The sequence below is a fragment of the Eptatretus burgeri genome, chromosome 6 (assembly GCF_056783735.1).
Source record: "Eptatretus burgeri isolate ZD-2024b chromosome 6, Ebu_testis_v1, whole genome shotgun sequence".
In the NCBI taxonomy this organism is placed as follows: Eukaryota; Metazoa; Chordata; class Myxini; order Myxiniformes; family Myxinidae; genus Eptatretus; species Eptatretus burgeri.
Window position 1 is genome coordinate 90,387,834 of NC_140966.1, and position 21,541 is coordinate 90,409,374.

The 21,541-nt window shown below is 39.8% G+C and overlaps 1 protein-coding gene across 3 annotated transcripts in view; it reads right to left on the reverse strand.

Moving 5' to 3' along the window:
• Window positions 1–489: 489 nt before the first annotated feature.
• LOC147025309 (limbic system-associated membrane protein-like) overlaps window positions 490–21,541 on the reverse strand; it is a 176,310-nt gene continuing 155,258 nt past the window's right edge. For all 3 annotated transcript variants that reach the window (XM_085886172.1, XM_085886171.1, XM_085886170.1), the window contains one exon: window positions 490–1,729. In XM_085886172.1, coding sequence (XP_085742298.1) covers window positions 1,632–1,729 — 98 coding nt within the window. In that variant the 3' untranslated portion in view covers window positions 490–1,631. The remainder of the gene's footprint in view (window positions 1,730–21,541) is intronic.

Genomic DNA, 21,541 nt, shown 5'->3' on the forward strand with positions numbered 1-21,541 from the left:
TGGCGGCTTCAGACCCCAGCGAGGTTACCCAGGAAATGCCTTAAGACCCAGAGAGCAAGAAGGCTGAGGATCAACTGATGAAGGATATAATTAAATAAGGCCGTTAATTACCTTCAAAAGGAGTGTTTTAATTAACCCAAACATCCAATTTTCACTCATACACTTCCTTGGCATTTTCTTAGTGTGCATGCAAAGTTTCAGGCTGCTAGGTTTTATGGTTTTTGGAGTTATGGAGGAGACACACTGACACTGACACACTGACACACACACATTCCCTTTACTAGTATAGATAATGAAGAAAAGTACCAAACTCAGGTAGACCAGGTGTGTGAAATCCTGCAGTGTTGCACCATGTCCAACCTGCAATGCCTCCCTATCAAGTATCTGCACAAAGAAAAGGAAACACCATGAGGCTCGATTGTCACTCTGATATGCCACACGACCCAGCTTCCAGAATTAGGAGAAACGACAAATCTCTGGGAAAACAAACACGGCGAAACAAGCTTTTATTCTTACAAGGTCACGATGACACCCAACTGGTAATCATAATATCCCTGGTTCTAGTCCCGAGGTCACTTGACCTCTCGCACCAGAGGAGTATAGATATGACATGAATGCCTGGTGGATGAGTATGAGTGCGTAACACCTCGAAGGCGTCCTTTTGAATAAAACAGTCATTAAATCCAATATAATCGGACAAATATTGCGATCTTCAGATTAGTAACTTCCCCATTTGACGATTTCGAACATAATTATGGACTTTACTCGTGATATAATTTTCTTGGTTGCAGTCGAGTTCTGACACACTAAGAAATTGATCAGCGGATTGGTTTCCGTCATTGAGTAATACATTTAAATCAAGGCTTCATTATCCAGGATTTCCTTCCTGACCAGTTGTACAGTCTGTTTCATACAAGATGGGCCAAAGCAATTACTCATGGCCATTCGGCCACTTCATCAGGTAATAACTGCAATGGTGTACCTGAATTGAACACTTTCCATAACTGATGGAGACCAGCGATAATTGATGGAGAATAATTGTTGAACAGGTCCATTACACAGGCAAGCTGGTTCATCCTTTAAGGTAAAAGGTTAAGTAAACCTTTAAGGTTAAGTAAAAGGTCGGGATTATTTATTTTTTTTCACGTGTTCAGGCAGAACCAGCTTTAAAGTCACAGCACTTGGGTTGCACAACTGGGTCTAAACCGGCTGCGATGCATGGAGTATAAGCAACATCAAACAACCATGACAACAACAACATCTGATGAGTTAACTTTAGCATAAATGAGGCTTTTGCAGCATGAGCTCATCTTCTGAGAAAATATGTCAAAGTGAGAAAGAGGAAAAGGAAGAGGAGAAATGAGGAAAGACAGGTGAAGTCTCAGGGGTCAGTGGAGGTCATGGGCAGTCAAAGTTGAGATACAAACGAACAGTGATAGTGCCTCAAGATCTTCCATTCTTGTATCCAGCTTCAAGTTGAGGTGCTTTGCTCATCGGCTGTGCCAATGACCTTCGGGAACCTGGCCTTAATGGTCACTCGTTCGCTCATCCGGGAAGGTGGCTGTCCGGCTGCACCAGCACACTGGAAGCAGCGGCAGTAATTTGAATGGATTTTGCGGAACCACTCGGCATCACAGATAGAAGGACGACGCCACGAAAATAGCCGTCATGGCGGCGAGACCGGCTGACCCACGCCGACTCCAGGCGGCCCGGCCAGCCGGTCCACCGCCTGAAAATACAAACACAAAAAGAGAAAGTTAAGCATGTATGTCAACAATAAATGCATAAGCAACTTTCACAGCATCGCATGAACAACGTATGGCAACAATAATTAGCAGAGGAATAGCTCAGAATATGCAAGCTCATGTCTGACCCGTCCGGTTTGGGTTTAACCCCTATTAGCATTCAATAAGCATGAAAAAAAACAATTGAAATTCTGGATGGGAAAGTGTGGAGCTCGATTATGAATCACCACCTCCTTTGGGATGGACATGAAGCCGGTAATGCCATATGACAATTGTACACGTAATCAATTTCAACACATTTCACCAGACATGCGTATACGTCATTGAATTGTGAGTATTTCTGGCATGACCAAAGTAAATAATGTACAGCATATTAAATAATTAATTTAATAAATTAATCCAGATAGATTGAGGGAACATTTATGTATTAGGTGCACATTGAGGCTGGAATGTGGTTTTTGGTGGGTGTGGGAGGAAATGTAATTGAGTAGCTGGAGAAATTCAAGAAGGGAGGGTTGTGAGAGTAGTGGGAAGCGAAGGGAAAGGAGATTCGGAAGAGATGGGCACGAAGGAAGGGGATGGGTATGCACAGAGTAAGTGTGTGTTTGTGTGTATTTATGGGGGGTGGGAGTGATGTTGGGGATGGGTTGTTTCTTATTTATTGCATTCTTGAATATGCAACTATTGCGGCACTAGGTAGAGCACATACCTCTGCCAGGCTGTACAGTTTACGTTTTGTATCCCACTGATAGGCCGGATCTGGATTCGGACCTGAAACAAAATCTAATCGGCTTGTTCTTGTCATCAGACCAACTCATCCACCTGCAACTGTTTGAGAAGATATCGTGCTATGTATCGTTTTTGGCCCTATAACTCAATGGTGAAGAATCACTTAAAGGTTTGAAAAGGTCTAAATGGGTCTTAAGGGTGTAATTTAAGGTTTAAAGGGTTGGAATTGTCTGAAGGGGTCTAAATGGTCCAAAAATGTATTGAACGGTTCGAAAGGTCAAATGGGTCTACATGGTATTAAAATATCTAAAAGGTAAAAAGGAGTTTATGGGTTTTAGGGGTTCTAAAGGGTCGAAGAGGATCTAAAGCGTCTTGGGGTTTCAAAGGGTCTTACAGGGTTATGAGGCATCTAAACTTCTAAAGGGTCTTAAGGGATATTAATGTTTTTGGGGGTCGAAAGGGTATTAGGGGTCTTAAAGGTCTAAAAGGTCTTAGGGGTCTAAAGCGTATTAGAAGTATTAATGAGTCTTTGGGGTTTAAAAGGTCTTAGAGGGTCTAAAGGTTCGTCCTGATTTTGAAGGGTGTTAGGGGGTCTTAAAAGATTCTTCGGGTTTGTGAGGGTCGAAGGGGTCTTAGGGATCGAAAGGCACTAGGGGGTTTCAGGAGTCTTATGGGTTTTATGGGTCTTCGTGGTTTTAATGGGTCTTTGGGTTGTAAAGGGTTCATTATAATTCATTCACATACTCACGTTCTGTGAGAACAAACATAAAAACAAGCAGACAAACAGACAAACAAACGAACAAACGAACCCAAATGCAATACCCTCTCCTCTGCCGAGGGTAATTCTCGTATCCCGATCCGGATCTTCACCAAAATCGAGTCAAATCGTCTTTGTCACACACCCAACCTGTCCACCAATTTTCGTTCGAATCCGTCCACAACTTTTTCAGATATTCCGATCACAGACAAACAGACAGGCGTGAAAACATAAAACATCCATGCACCTTCGGTGGCGGAGGTGATAGTGGGGCAACTTAGCTAAATATAGCATAACAATTGTGCATTTTGTGAGGAAAGCACCAAATTTGGCACACTAGTAACCTAACATATTATAAACAGATTCGGATATTGGGCCATCTCAAATTCAGCCTCTGATGGCTGTGGCAGCCATTTTCCACTGCCATCAAAAATTTTGAGATGGCCCAATATCCAAATCTGTTCATACTATGATAGGTTACTAGTGTGCCAAATTTGGTGCTTTCCTCACAAAATGCACAATTGTTATGCTAAGTTGCCCCACTATGATAAATGAATGTCCTCCAAGATGGTGGATGCAACACAGAGGCGATGGGCCAAACGGTCCAAGTTTCTTTTAACATGTCTGGCCAGTAACTCAAAAAAAACAAAAAACTCCGCAATACCTCGAGTACCCAACACTCGCCTAGATCGCAGCGCTTAAGGTACCGTGACCTTCATTTCCAATGGACCTTGCTTTGAAAGGTCCACGTGTAACAAGGCACGTTCCACCTGCATGCGACCTCTCCGTGTGCAATGAAACGGAGGATAATTGAATGCTGCGGTCGTTCCCAAACAACATTTCACACAAAATCGATTCCATTTGCAGGCAGTGACAAAATTGCGGCCAAAAAGAGAACGCCTTGGTGTTTGTTCCACGGAATCCGAATACGCGACCTTTGCGCACAGCGCCCCTTTTGGGTGGACCTCCTTACACTGGTTCTGCTGCTCCGATGGTGTGACCTCTCGATGCATTTCCTATTCACTTGGCTTGATGTTCCCCCCCCCCCGTTTCATTCCTCCTTCCACATGAGTGCTTCTCCACTCCGATGGACTGAACAGATAACATTTCTGGATAATTAATTTGCCAATGCTGCCTTTTCTCCTTCTGTTCTCCCTCCGTCTCTTGCTCTCCACTCGCTTGCATTTTAATTCCCTCTTTCTAAGTCTACTTAGCAACAGAAGCATTTGTTTGACTGCCATTATTATTGCTCTGCTATGCTTTTTTAAAAGTTCATTGCTCGTTTGCTTTCCCAGGATAAGAAGGAGAAAACGAACCGAGCAAAATGCACAGTTTCAGTCTGGGTTGGTCTGGAGGTGTTCCACTGTTGAAAGCACCTGCTCGTGAAGCAGGGAACCAGGTTCAAATCCCATAAATTGTATGGATTTGTACGTCCTTGTCTACTCATGTATGGTATAGAGGAATTCGTGTAAAAAAAAAAATACACCGATGCCTTAATCTCGGATGGTCCAATGGTTGGAGAGTCCCTCTGAGTCTGGGAGGTCGGATGTTTGAACCCGAGCCATGCCAAATATTTTAAAAGTGGTTCTTGCTGCTTCCTTGATTGATGCTCAGAACTTAAAATGCTGAGCATGGACAAACAGCAATAGGTTGGCAACCTTTGTGCATGCTCGATGATCCAAATGGCATCTTTCTCTGTTGACATCCCTTGCAAGGAAAATCTTTTTTTTTTTTTTGTCCTGCATGTAATATATGTATGTACAAGTTCTTCCTTGAGGTTGAAGGGGTGGGGCCATCAAACATTCTGCCATATTTGCACATGTAATAAATAGATGTCCTCGTATAAATTGAGGTTGGCTTTATTTGATGTGTAATGTGTCTTTTTTTCAGCAAGAGTTTTGAACAATAAGCTGTGACGGGGCCATTGAATCCAAAAACCATCAATGGAACCATTTGCCCAATTTTATTGTTGCAAGCTCATGTGGTTATTGCACAATTTCCGAAAGAGTGGTGCTTTGTGCCTTTTCGATTTAACATCAACAAGTAATCTGCATCCAGTAAAATTTAGCAGAAAACCACAAGATGGCACCTCTCACTCACCACACAAGGGGTCATCTACATATGACATACAAATGTAAAGGAGGGAGGAGGTAAATTAAGAAAAAAAGAGGTTAGGAAAAGGGAAGAAAAGAAACAGAGGACGGGGGGAAAGGTAGACAGATTGAGGCAAAAGGGGATGTTGGGAGGGACGGAGAAAGGAGTATGGTGAAAAAAAGTTTGTAACACAGTTTACACACGCAGGTACTATGTCGGTGGTCCCCACAATGGTACATGCACAATTTGTAGGTCACATTAGCATAGAAAGCAGACGAGGAAATCTGTTTCACCTTTTATTACACAGAGAGCTTACAGCTGATTGTGTGTGAATGTGACCTGCAGTAGTTAAGTGCGAGATTATTATAATTAAATAGCTGGAGATTCCTTGTTTGAGTCAAGACAGCCCATATTTTGAAAGACAACCGTTCTCATATGCATCAAGCTCGAGATTTTATACAAGGCAGTGATGACATTGTACTCATTTGCATTATCGCTTCTCTTTTTCTTGGACACAGAGTAAAGTCTCGCAGAAGAATGAGAACCAGAAGAGATCAGTATGCAACAAGACAAGGGGAACAGTACAGAGATGTGGGTGGGAGGAGCGGAGTTAGGATGCACTAACATATGAGTTGAAGGAAAAAAAATAGAGCAACATTGGACAATACAATGGATGTGGGGTGGAATGAAGGGTAGGAAAGGATGCATTGGGTGGACAAGATGGATACAGAGGAAACTTTCAGGTGGGAAAACTATAAATTTGGAGGGGAAGGGCTTGGGTTGAGATGTTGGAGGGGAGGGGGTTGACAGGAGAAGAAAAAAAAATCATGGTTTTTGATGGGGGATGATCTGAGATGGTGGTGAACAGTGGTCTTCAAGACTTGAAGGGAAAGACGAGACAGAAGAGAGTGTGGAAGTTGGTTCCACAATGCAGGAAAAATGAATGAATGAGTTGAGTAGAGGGGTCATTCCATGTCAAATCATCAAAGAATCTGCCGTCATCTCTCAGATTTTTGTAAAACTTTGGGAACCAATTGGGACCCATGAAAAACGGCAAGAACTCAAATATTTTTGCTAACAGCCTCTTAATTAGTGAGATACAGACTAACGAACTTTGGACTAATTAGCACGACACCGCGAATTCAAATGGCCATATCTCTAAAAGTATAACACCGAGAGAGATGGTTTTGGTGTCATTTTAAAGGTATTTTCATGCCCTATGAAGTTGTCTGGGCAAAAATTTCCTACCTCCAACCACAAAAAAGTTATCACAAAATATAAACTTCAATCGTGAATCCCCAAAAAATGTATCCTTCAAATTTCCTCAACTTCATCCCAGAGGTACCTTATGATGCCAAGAAGCTTCCACATAAATTTTGTGATGGGCACTCCAATAGTTTCTGAGATATGAGCAATAACGTACATGTACGTATGGCATATAGGTTCGAAAATCAGCATTTGTAATGTATTATACAATCATTCTAACCTAGCCATGACAGGGAACACAGGGAACGACCATCAATTGCTTTGAAGTATCATATACTTTCATTTTCAACTGGGCCTGAGGGGAAGAAACAAGTGTTGCTGTTGCTGCATTGAAGACGAAATTGAAAGCCTAAGTCAGGTTAGTGAACACTGTGTACTTGAACTCACTTATTGATTGTATAATACATTACAAATGCTGATTTTCGAACCTATATGCCATACGTACATGTACATTATTGCTCATATCTCAGAAACTATTGGAGTGCCCATCACAAAATTTATGTGGAAGCTTCTTGACATCATAAGGTACCTCTGGGATGAAGTTGAGGAAATTTGAAGGATACATTTTTTGGGGATTCACGATTGAAGTTTATATTTTGTGATAACTTTTTTGTGGTTGGAGGGAGGAAAATGTTGCCCAGAGAAATTCATAGGGCATGAAAATACCTTTAAAATGACACCAAAACCAGCTCTCTAGGTGTTCTACTTTTAGAGATATGGCCATTTGAATTTGCGACGTTGTGCTAATTAGTCCAAAGTTCGTTAGTCTGTATCTCACTAATTAAGAGGCTGTCAGCAAAAATATTTGAGTTCTTGCCGTTTTTCATGAGTCCCAATTGGTTCCCAGAGTTTTACAAAAATCTGAGAGATGACGGCAGATTCTTTGATGATTTGACATGGAATGACCCAGAGGTCATTTGTAGCAGCGATCCTTTTATCAGAATAATCTTAAATATGTATATATGTATATGTATATACATATATATATACACATATTATATATCATGTATACGTATTATATATCATGTATACATATGATATATCATGTATACATATTGCATATATATATATATATATATATATATATATATATATATATATATATATATATATATATATATATATATATATATATATATATATATATGTGTATAGTGCTGATAGAAAGTCTTCACCCCCTTTCAAAGTTTTCACTTTTTGTTGCCTCATTGTCTGGAATTATATTGCATTAAATCAGACTTTTTCCTTTTCCACCTTTATTTACACATTGTGACCCACAACTTCCAAGTGATAAACAAATTCGACAAATTTCAGAAGATTAATTAAAAATACAAAACGAGAATATCTTGGTTTGATAAGCGTCCACACCCCAAATTAATACTTGGTGGAAGAACCTTTGACAGCAATTACAGCTGTGAGTCTATTCGGATAGGTTTCCACTAAATTTGTACACCTTCATTGGGCAATATTTGCCCATTCTTCTGTACAAATCTGTTCAAGCTCAGTCAAGTTGTGTGAGGAGCGTTGATGGACAGCAATCTTCAAGTCATGCCACAGATTTTCGATTGGATTGAGGTCGGGTCTCTGACCGGGCCACTCAAGAACATTTCTCTCTTTGGTCCTTAGCCACTCCAGTGTAGCTTTGGTTGTGTGCTTTGGGTTGTTGTCATGCTGAAAGATGAACTTCCGTCCTAAATTTAGCTTTCTTACAGAGAGCAGCAGGTTTTCCTCAATGATTTCTCTGTATTTTGTTCCATCCATTTTCCCTTATATCCCAACAAGTGCCACAGTCACGGCTGATGAGAAACATCCTCACAACACGATTCTGCAACTATCATGCTTCACGGCAGTATTTACCGGCCCAGCAGTGAAGGTGTATTTACCGGCCCATCAGTGACGGTGAATTTACTAGCTCAGCAGCGACAGTAGTGTCAAATAGGAGGCTTTGCCAGAGTAATGTCTACCATTTCTCAAAGTCGCAATATCCGCTCGCTTACGCTCACTCATATTTAGTTATGGAATTTTAGCAAATTGTATTGACCATCTGTGAAAAAATTGCTTACCAAAAAATTTCTTCACTGACGTATTCATCTCGGTGTCTACTAACACCTATCAATTAGTGCAAACCCAAATCCTTGTGGAAAATTCTGGGGAGCCAATCAAAGTTCGGGTGCTCAGAGGGCCTGCGTGAAAAAAATCGGAAAAAAATTAACTTTTGCCAATATTTACTTGTGGGATATCGAACTAGGGGTTTTTGGGGTGCTGAATTGATTCCAACCATTATTTTTGAGAAAAAAACACTCCTTGATCATATAAAATGTATTTTATTTACATTTTTAACAGAACTGTGCTCAATGGAAATGTTGCTTCGTCAGCTTTTACAACCTTATTCATCAAACCCCCCAGTGTCTTCCTCACTCCTCTTGTCATCCAGCTGGTTTATGTTCAGGCAAGAGTTACCATGACAGATGCCAGAAGCAGAAATACACTTGACTCCTTGCTTTTTACAGCAGCACCTGAGTGAGCTGCAGTCCCATGCACAGTTGCAGCTGGCAAACGTCAGGAGGTAGTCTGGTGCAATGGGGTCTGTAGAAGGGACTGGTGCATATCCTTGCTCAGCGAGTTGCCATCCATAGTTCTGGGCATCCAACGATGGACTTTGCAGCATCAGCCAGTCTGTAGTCTGGAGGTAAGCTCCGAGAGAGTGCTGTGCTGCAGCTCCTGTTGTCGGGGGGGGGGGGGGGGCGGGGAGTTTCTCAGGTTTTATGCTCCCAGTAGCAGCTCGCTTGCTGAAGATGTCGAATCTCAAGTCTTCCAAGTCTTTGGAGGATTTCCCATGGAACATGAGCATGAAAAGATCACAGCCTGCTTTAATGATATCACATTTCTCATCTCGGATGTCCATAAACATATCCATTGCCCTCTCTGCTTCATCAGTCTTGCAGAGCTTCCTTAGCAAAGTTGGTTTGCTAAACCCAAAAATTGCAGACACTGTATCGCAGCTAGAGAAGCTGTGCAAGAAGATGAGATACCTCCGGTATATCTCTGGAAGGGCCTCCCGGATCTTTCCGACATCGTAAGATGTTTCTTTGGCTGTCGTGAGAAAGATCAGATGGTCTGCAACATGATGAATCAGCATAACCAGGACGTCTGTGTCCTCAGCCCTCACTCGACAGGGGACTCTGTTGCCTCATCAAGAGCTGTGTGGACGATGGCGGTGTCGGCATCATCGGAACATTGCTGTGCACTGATTCCATTCCTACTAAATGTCTCAGCAAGGAGCAGAACGAGCTGGGCTTTGTTGTTCTTGTTATCGAGGAACTTTTCTCTTGCAATGACGATTTTGAGATCCAGACGAATCTGAATGTCACAGCATGCATTCTTTGTTCGTCTCAAGTGATCATGGTCCTTGGTGGAGCTGCCATATCCGTCAAAGACCACCGTTATCCATAGGCGATGGCTCCCCATGGACTTCACAAACCGGAGGTAGCTCTCCGCAACATCCTTCCAAGTAAGGTTAGCCTCCGACTTGACATTGTGCAGGAGCCACCCACCATCAAGCACAAGGCTTGTGCAGGGGGGTTGTTCGACAGGTGCCACACATGCCTTCAGGGACCTTGCGAGGGCAGCCTTGTCTGGCTTTCGCAACTTTTGATTTTTGTCAAACAGAGACATTGGTTTTGGCGTCAACTCAAAGCGCCGAGCTTCTTTGGTCTTGACTTCACGCTCACTGATGACAATGAGGCGGTTGAATAGCCTCAGTGAGTCAATGACCAGCTTCTCGCCATTGACATTGGGTCCAGATCTGAGGCTTGCAAGTGATTTGACCTTGTGTTTGGTAACCATTGCATCCACAGCAGTTTTCCCATCCATCTTAGCCTGTATGGCTCTGCCAACTTCTTCTGCTTGATCAGCGTTGACTTGGTCTTCGGGAGTGCTGCTGAACCCAGTTGAGAAGGACACCAGAGTCTTCTTGTCCCGTGTGGCATCGAAAGGGTTGACTTCCTCCAACCACCCAACTATGGTGTTGACAGCATCGTTATCTCTCTGAATTTGGCTCTTTTAACGTCGGTGTGGACAGGTACCCCACATTTGACCATGCTTCTTTCTAACTCTTGGTGAATGAACGAGAAGTGGTTCAGAGTCTGAACCCAAGACTTATGAAAAGACTCATTCCGAAAGCGGCCTCTGTTTAGACCACCGGAGGATTTTGCCTCACGCATGAGTGTGGTTTCTATCGTGATGTCGGTCCATGTGACGGACGTAAATAAGACATTTTTTTGTAAACAACAGACAGGACATGAAGTTTTGACACAAAACAGACAGAACACACATGCAGTGATGTGTTTTAACATTAATAGGTCCACTCTACGTTGAATATATTCAACTTCTATTGAGTCCGGTACACAATAATTTTATAGCTAAAAGCTCTTGGCTAACTTCAGCTACCACAGAGAATTCTACTGAGCATGAGCACAAGTATAACCAACAATATAGCAGTGGTTTCAAAAATGTTGTATGCTAGTTTCAGCACAATTTGAACAATCTGAATCAATTGAGCCAAATTACCGCAAAACACAGTCTGAGATATCTAAAAATGTATCATATCAATATTTTACGGCCAGGGATTCATTTTTCCTCAAATCTAATGGTTGGAATCAATTTAGCACCCCAAAAAACCCCTAGTTCGACAACCCACAAGTCAATATTGGCAAAAGTTAATTTTTCCGATTTTTTCGCGCAGGCCTTCTGAGCACCCGAACTTTGATTGGCTCCCCAGAATTTTCCACAAGGATTTGGGTTTGCACTAATTGATAGATGTTAGTAGACACAGAGATGAATATGTCAGTGAAGAAATTTTTTGGTCAGCAATTTTTTCACAGATGGTCAATACAATTTGCTAAAATTCCCAAATTTGTCAAATGCAGAATCAGGTAATTCAAGAGGCTCAACATCTAGTACACTATTCATATTTATAAGGTGAAACTTTACTTCAAATAAAATTCATCTTTGGTATCTTCAGTACTTTCATTGGTGCTTTCATAATCATCTATAAACCTACTTTTGTAACTATAATTTGAACACAAACTCTCCGTATCATCGCTGTCTTCTGTTCCAACAGAGATACTATCATCACTCTCATAATCTTCAAAATCTTCACTTGAATACTGATTCATATTTAATCAGTCATAAAAACATTACCGTCCATATCTATATACTTTTTTTCATTTAGAGATTCAACTACTACATTTTTTATATTGAAGGTAATTTTAAAATGGTCCTTAACTTCTACTGAACGAAATGTCATTTCACCTGATATATTAACATCCTTTATTTCATCAAGATTTATATCTTTTGGGTTGTTGAAAAAAATACAAATTTCTCCTTGCTTATTGCTGATGGTCTTATCGTTTCTTTCTAAAGCTTCATCCATAAGGTTTTTCTTTTTTGATACTTTTTCTTGTTTCATGGCTTTTTCTCGTTTTGAATATATTGTCAGAAGGAGAGGAGAAACTTTTGTTCGAGCTACTTTCATTGTCGTTCTTCCAGATATACTAAAAGCCCTTCCACTGAAGGAAATTGAAGAACTCATATTATTCACCATAATTGTTTTTATCCAATAGTTGTTATATTTACCTTTATTCAATTTTACATCCTCAACATATTTCTCAATATCTTTTACAAATGTAGAGATTGAGTGAAACTTGTCTTTTGTGTCTTGATACATTGTATTTATAAATTGAAAAAGTTGGTGGGTAAAATGGTTTTAAGCACAGATTTACCGATACATTAAACGGAATTTTCATCAAGAAAATTTTTAGTTCAAATGAAAAGCATCTCCAAATTACCATGAGATTTTCTTCAAGAAAATTTTATTTTGAGCAAAGTTTTCCTCTGTAAATATGGTGAATACAATGTACTGCAATGTTTGTAATCATGAATATAAATGTTATATAAAAAAAACACCTTCAAACCAACAAACACACATTCAATCTTTTCAGACAAATATCTCCATTTGAACGAGAAACAAAACATTGTGATGGCTGTTCTAAGGATGTCTTAAAAGAGTTATAAAAACCCTAACACCTTCAATCACAAAAATATGCGAACATTGAGAGAAACTTGAAGAGAAATAAGAAAATAAGATTAGAGGGAGATGTCACTGAGACAAAACCATTCGAAATAACAACTCTTCAAAGATGTTTTAAAGATCAGATAGAGGTAAAACTTATAAGATTTAATATTAGTGTGAGATCCATTTGAGAAGCGATTCATATCTCAAAGGATTCATTCATCAAGGTTGTTAGTAGAATGCTGAAAAAGCACAAATCATTCAAAATATATCTTAGAGCCTCCTTTACCTTCTCAAGAGAAGATAATGTTGTTGTTCGTCTTTCGGCTGCTCCTGTTAGGGGTCGCCACAGCGGATCATCCGTTATGATCCGCATACTGATTTGGCACAGGTTTTACGCTGGATGCCCTTCCTGACACAACCCTGGTCACCTCTTATGACACAGGGATAAGGATTGGGTTTCACCATGATTCCGGGCTGCCCAACACCCTCTCATAGCGCAGCCCAGCGCAGAGCTCCCGTCCTCAAGCGATCCTCCAACCCAAGCCTCCGAGTAGCCGGATTACATGCGCATGCCACTACGCCCAGTTTCAAGAGAAGATAATGTTGTTGAAGAAAAATATATGAAAACGAATCCATCACACCTTATTCCATCAATTGATAGCTTCCTTAAATCTCCGATCTTTGAAAAGCTTATTAGATTTGAATTAGAAGAAAAACAACAAGGTAGTGGGTTCAAAATTGGGAATGTTTCATATGTCGATCTTTATATTCTTAAATCCATTCCACGAAAGGCTTCTTCTTATCTTGATTTCCCGAAGGATATAAAGAATAAAAAGGCAATAATTAATATTAAAAATACTGATAATAAATGCTTTCTCTGGAGTATCTTAGCATATCTTTAGAAAGGGACTGTGAAAGAGTTTCAAAGTATAAGAAATATGTGAATAAATTAGAAAATGGGGATCTCAGCATCTCTGGAGGAGAATCCATGAGCTCAAAATATATGACAAAGTTTGAGAATATGAATAACCTATCAATAAATGTTAATGGTTTAACTGATAAAAACAAAGTCCAAATTCGAAGAGTTAGTAATACTATATCCAATGATAAATTGGTCAAATGACTGGAATGTATATCTCCTTTATTTCACTAATAAAGAAACTGCTCATTATGCTTATATCAAAAACTTTTCGAGATTGGGAAGTAGTCAAGTTTATAAAACAAAGCAAAAATCATATCCTTGGAAAAGATGTCTACATATCTTTCGATCTCAACAAAGATTTTATAAACATTTAAGCTATTGTTCTAATGATAAAGCGGCAGTTATTGAGATGGAGAGAAAGGAGATGACCAGGAGAGAAAGTTGTATTTAAAGAAAACAAATAAATGTATAAAACACCCATTTGTAATATATTCTGATTTTGAGAGCATCTTGGAAAAGACTGATGATATTAAAAAAATATCAAAGGCATATCCATTGTGGGTTTTGTTCTTACATTAAATCATCTGTAGGAAGTAAATATGATATGTTGGAGTTGTATCGAGGACCTGATGCTGCTGATGAATTTGTTAAAAGGATTGAGGATGATTGTATTAAGCAAACTAAAATTATGTCAAGAACAAATAAACCCCTTAACTTATCTCCAAATGAAGAGAAAGAATTTGAAGACACAAGGATTTGTCATATATGCTCAGACGCTTTGGTAAAAACTGATAAAAGGGTTAGAGATCATTGCCATATAATGAGGAAATATAGAGGAGCAGCTCATAATAATTGTAATCTTAATTATAGAATCCATACATTCATACCTGTATTTCTTCATCATAATTGTAATCATGATTTGCATCTCTTTATAAAAGAACTAAGTAAGACTCTTTGAAAGATAATAGCAATTCCTAATACAGATCAAAATTACATCTCATTTACAAAATAGATTTTAACTCATGAAATGGGTGTAAATACAAATATTAGATTTCTTGACTCATAAATTTATGGCAAGCCCTCAAAGTTCTTTGGTTTCAAACATCTCTTCTTTTCCTATACTTTCTAGTCAATTAAGGACTGAAGCTGACTGTGGTAAAGCCATTTTTCTTATTACTAAAAATGGCATTTACTCATATGATTATATGGATTCCTTTGAAAGATTTAAAGAAACAAGACTTCCTCCTCAAAAGCATTTTTATAACAAGTTAGGAAGATGTCCTATTATGGTTGAAGAATACGAAAGAGCAAAACAAGTTTGGAAAGATTTTGAGATAAAGAATATGGGTGAATATCTGATGTTTATTTAATAACTGATGTTTTATTACTCACTGATGTGTTTGAGAAATTTAGAGAAGTTTGTTATAATAAAGATTCCTATGGACTTGATCCTGTCCATTAATATACATCTCCTGGACCTGCCTGGAGCACTATGTTAAAAATGACAAAACAACCCCTTGATCTTCTAAGTGATGTAGACATGCTCTTGATGATTGAAAAGGCTAAAAGAGGAGGAATTTCACAAGTTTGTTCAAAGAGATATGCTAAGGTCAATAATAAATATCTTCCAGACTTTTCACCTGATAAGCCCACATCTTACTTAATGTACTTTGATGCTAATAACTTGTATGGCTGGGAAATGTCTGAATCTCAACCCTATGGTAATTTTAAATGGCTGAAAGAATACGAGTTCAATCTATCTCAGATGATATAATCTCCACAAGTCAAGAATATTTAGATAAATGGGATTATGGGTATTATTTTAAAGTAGATTTAAACTATCCCAGAAAACTTCATAACAAACATAAAGACCTTCCTTATGGAGCTGAAAAAGAGATCCCCAATCAAGAGCTATCCAGTGTTATCAACAACATTTCTTTAGTTCTTCAAATGAGTTTAAATATATTCCGACAACTAAATTACAAACAACATTGTTTGATAAAGAGAAGTATGTTTTACATCAAAGAAATCTAAAGCAATTTATAGACACAGGACTACAAGTTAAAAAGGTACATAGGGTACTAAAGTTGAGTCAAAGTCATTGGTTAGGTCAATATATTGATTATAATACGAGGATGAGAACAAAGGCTAATTATGATTTTGAGAAGGACTTTTATAAGTTGAATAATTCTGTATTTGGTAAAACAATGGAAAATATAAGGAATAGACAAAATGTAAGACTTGCTGCAACTTGGGAGCAGGCGGAGAAGTTGATAAATAAACCAAGCTTTCAAAGAGTAGAAATATTTACAGATAATTTTTGTGCTGTTCATTTGAATGAAGAGAGTATAAAGATGGATAAACCGATTTAGGTGGGAACGTCTGTTTTAGATCTTTCAAAGTATTTAATGTATGATTACTTTTATAATAATCTAAAGAAAAGATATGGTGAGAAAATTGCATTGCTATATATGGATATGGATAGCTTCATACTGGAGATAACTACAGATGATGTTTATAAGGATATGAAAGAGGATGAAGATATTTTAGTAAGGTGGCATAGCTCCATATTTGAGACTGATTGTTCATTTTGTGATAAAAGCACCAAATTTGGCACAGACCTAGTCCAATACATTCGGAACAAATTTGGATATTGGGCCACTGCTAATTTCCATTCTCAAAGTCATGGTAGCCATTTTACAATATGGCTGCCAGCAGAATCATTTCTTACCATGTGTGCAACATTCACGGTGACCCAGTAAGCATACTCATAGTACATTTACTCCAAATGGATCTCTTTTACTCAAATATGATATGCTGAATGGGCAGTACCATTCAGTATTGAAATAAATGATCATGTCTGGAATTACATACAGAAAAAGCCAGCTTTGGAATTAAATTATAAAACATTAAATATAATACTTATAAAACAATAATATAATATGAACTAGAAGGACACTCGGTAGAGTGCATACCTCTGCCACACAATGTCTTATCCACAAGAACATATCAGGCCCAATACATTTTTTGAAATATCTTGCGATATATCGCTTTGGACCCAATCGCTCAATGGTGACGAATCACTTAAAGAATTAAATAATTATTGTATCTGGATCCGGATTTGTATCTTCACCAAAATCAAATCAATTTGTCCTTGTCACATACCCAACCTGTCCACCAAATTTCATCCAAATCCATCCACAACTTTTTGAGATATCCTGCACACAGACAAACAGACAGACAGCGGTGAAAACACAACCTCCTTCCACCTTCAGTGGTGGAGGTAAAAATAATAATAAATGCAAATATAATAATACCTTTCCTGGGCTGCATTCCATGCAAGCAGACAGACCCAATGAGGTCATGTTTTCACCAATGGAGCCCTGCTTCTGCTCTTCTCTGACAGTACCCACACAGTGGCGATGATAAGACACTCAATGAACGTCATTAGGAATGCTGTTGATTATCTCAGTGTTGGTCAGACACCAGTAATCACCCTTGATCAACCCTTCAACGCCATTGTAAAACGGATTCAGTGGAAGTGGCCAGAGGAGTATGGAGAAGAGCAGTTCGTCACAATGTTTGATGGTCTCCACATACAAATGACTGCTTTGAAGACCCTTGGTGACAGATTGCATGGAAGTGGCTGGGTACAAGCACTGGTACAAACAGACATTACAACAGTGGGCACTGCTGACTCTTACTTAAAAGCATCACACGTTACAAGGTGTGCACACAAAGTAACAACTGCTGCCCTGTACATCCTGTAGCGTTGTGCTCACAAGCACCACAGAGCTACGAGTGATGGAGTTCCACTTGAATTCAAGCAATGGCAGGAGCAAAAGGAAGAGAACTGTCCCAAATTCCAGTACTGGCCAACTGTCATGGCGATGGAACTGTCTCTGCTGTCCTATGTATATTCCCTGCGGGAAGCAGACTTCAGTGCATGCCTTGATAGCTTGACGGAACTCACACCATGGTTTTCGCTCTTGGCCATAACAACTATGCCTGCTGGATACCAGTTCATCTCAGAGATATGTCTGAGATTGCAACTAGACACTCAAAGGTTGAGAAGAAATTTAATGCTGGTAACTTCACAATTCAAACAACAAAACGAGTGCTCTAATCCTTTCCCCTTGATCAAGCATACAGACAAAACAATACCTGCATGAAGGGTGATGGAGGGACAGTTGGTCTCACAGACAACCCAAATGCTCTATGGTGGTGGATGGCTGCTGGCCCTGAAGTTGCTCGGTTGATTGGGGACTTTGAGGATGCACAAGAAAAAAAATTGAAAGACGACTGGAGATGTGGCACCATGACCAAACACCAAGTATACAAGCAGCCTTCAATAAAGATGTCAATTTGCTCGTCAGCGTGATTGAAGATCTTGGCAACCCCTTTGAAGAGGAGAGTATTGACTTGATTGTTTTGGATACCAAAGAGATCGCAGACCACAAAATAGTGGAGACTGTTCGAAGTACCGACAACATTGGTCAAGAACAATTCAGGGCCTTCACAAAATAGCGTCTTGTAGAAAGGACCAAGTCAGTCCAGAGCAAAAAAATGAAATTATTCAAAAGCTCCAGTGCCAAGATCATCAGGAAAGGGAAGCAGCAGTTGGCATCGATTAAGAGTGACATGGAGCATTTCTCACGATTGTACATTGCTTGCCAAACAAGGGATGAGAATCTTGGTGAGTTTTTTTTGACATGAGACTCAAATGTGTCCCCCAGCACTTTCAGATGGAGGAAGATTGTGCTTGGGCACCAAACTGATCTTATCACATTCTGAGAGGACATCTCTGAGGGCCAGTCTGAGGCTCCTATGACAACCCGTGTCATCCTTGATGGAGCAGCAATTGTTCACATGCTGAAACCCACTCCCGCTAAGATGTTCGATACATACACCCATCAGGTGTTCATCCCGTATGTCCTACAACTACGAAGGGCATCTCTCCTGGACTTTGTGTGGGACCAGTATGTGAGTAACTCGCTGAAAGGTACAGCAATTGCCAAGCATGGAAAGGAAGTGCGTAGACGTGTTGTTATGACTACAGCAAGACCTCAAAACTGGCCAAACTTCTTATGTGAAGCCAGTAACAAAGCAGAACTGTATGCTTTCCTGTCGAAGGCCCTGATTCATTTGCCTGCTGAGGATGGTGAGGAACTTGTCATCACTGATGGGCTACAGAGGCTCACCAATGGAGAATTACAGAATCTCGACATGATTGCCCCTTGTAGCCACAAAGAGGCAGATACGCAGATGCTATTGCATGCCATACAGGCTTCCCACCGCAGTCACCACCAGACACTTATTCACACTGTTGACACTGATGTTGTGGTTTTGGCTGTGCTTGTGACACAGCAACTGTCAGCTGAGGATGAACTGTGGGTAGCCTTCGGAACTAGTCACAGTTTACGCTACCTGGTTGCCTGCCTATGGCCAGAGAAAGCATGAGCCCTTCCCATGTTACACACACTGACTGGGTGTGACATGGCATTGAGCTTTGCTGGACATGGCAAGAAGACCGTATGGGAAACATGGAAGTCACTGCCGGAACTGACAGATGCACTACTGATGCTGGCAAATGGACCAAAGAAGATCCCAGATGATGCAATGAACATAATTGAGAGGTTTATCATACTTCTTTTTGACAGAAGCAGCACTTGCACCAAGGTGGACCATGCAAGAAGGAAGCTCTTTCCACGGAAAAACTCGGCGCAGTAAATCCCACCTACCCGAGCTGCTCTGGTGGAGCACGTCAAGAGAGCAGTCTACCAGGGTGGAAACATCTGGGGGAAGAAGCTGCTATCAGACCCTGTGCTGCCATCACCAACTGACTGGGGGTAGGTGAAGACAAAAATGTATGAGCCCCACTGGACGACGTTGCCACAAGCATCAAAATCCTGCTATGAGCTGATCTCTTGTGGCTGCAAAAGTGGTTGCAGAAAGTGCTGCAGGTGCAAGAAGGCTGCACTTCAGTGCACAGGCATCTGCTTCTGTGAGGGAGAATGTGCCAGCTGACTCTTATAAGATCTCGCATTTACTCAAACATTAAAGTGCCGTGCCATGGCAAGTTGTCTTGCCATGATGAACATTTAACATGATCAAGATGTGTTCATAGAATGGTTCAAATAGAATACAGCAATTACACCGGTCTTTTCAAATAACTTAAGTAGCATAGTTAATGGCTTCAGTACATTAACTGAACATTGTTACATGGACTATGTTAATACGTAACTGTACACGCTACTGATGTGGTTTCATCCAGATATCACTAAAACATGTAGAGACAATCTCACCATTTTGTTGCATTTTCCTTCATTTATTATTGCCTTACATTGTAATAAAACATATTTTTCACTTTAACTTGTATGTAAATAATATTTGTGGCGCGAAAAGCATGGAAACAGCAGCTTGGGGGTGGCCAAAGTGCTCTATGCCAGTAGCTGCTGGCAGCCATTTTCCAAAATGGCTGCCATGGTCATCAGAATGCCAATCTACAATGGCCCAATATCCAGATTTCTTCAAAATATATTAAGCTAAAGATCCAAATTAATTAAGTACCAAATTTGGCACTTTTATCATAAAATGAACAAGAGGTTAGCTATGCCACCCCACCATTTATGATGCAAGCAATTATGATCCTAATAACCCACTCTTTTCAAATAAGAATAAAAAGGTTGATGGAAAATTTAAAGATGAATTAGGTGAAGAGATACTAAGTGAATTTGTAGGTGTTAGATCAAAGGCTGCATATAAATACTTAACGAGAGGATTAAATGAATTCAAATGTGAAAAGAAACTTAAAGGTCTAAAGAAGTGTATTAAAAGAGACCATGAACTTTCAACATTACCTTGAATGTATACGGAAGAGAAAGGATGTTTATAGAGAGATGAATCTTGTTTGAAATGATAAACACGAAATATTCTCAGAGACTGTTAGTAAGAAAGCTCTAACAGCATTTGATGATAAAAGATACATAATGAGTGATGGAATAAATACATTACCTTATGGGTTTAAAGTACAAGTACAAATAAAAAATGGGGTTGGGGTTTTTTTTGCAGGTTACCACTGCATTACTTTTAAGTAATGAATAAATTAAGTTGTTTCTGAAAAGAAAACATACTCTTGTTATGGTGACTCAATTTGATTGAAGAAATTATCACATGAGAGGGGCAAAGCCCAGCCCCTGCAGGGGGTGGGGGGGGGGTGTAGTGTCAAAGAGGAGTGCGATGATGAAGTAATGTGTTCCAGTTTCGAAAGGAGAAATATGAGTGAGCGTAAGCGAGCGAAAATTGCGTCTTTGAGAAATGGTAGACATGACTGCGGCAAAGCCTCCTATTTGACACTACTAGTGGCTGTGTATTTACCGGACAAGCAGTGACAGTGTATTTACCGGCCAAGCAGTGATGGTGTATTTAACAGTAGGGTTGGGCACACATCGACTTTTTCTCTGTTGTCCCATTGAAAGGAGTTTTTTATGGCCATTTTTCAGGCTGATCACGAATCCGTTGAAATTTTTGACCAAGTATGATGTCTTGGGTTGGTAAAATGCAAAAAATCAAAATGGCCAACAAATTTACCCACTTTTCAGGTAAAATTTGATAATTATGGCTTACTAGGGCATGTACTAATATTACAATATTATTACATGGAGGCAATAATATTACATGCCCTAGTAAGCCATAATTAACAAATTTTACCTGAAAAGTGGGTAAATTTGGTGGCCATTTTGATTTTTTGCATTTTACCAACCGAAGACATCATCCGATGTCAAAAATTTCAATGGATTCGTGATCAGCGTGAAATTTGGCCATAAAAAAAACACTCCTTTCAAAAAAAGTATGGTTGTATGCCCAACCCTACGAACAGTCAAGCAGCGATGGTGTATTTACCGGCCCAGCAGTGATGGTGTATTTAACAGTCAAGCAGCGACGGTGTATTT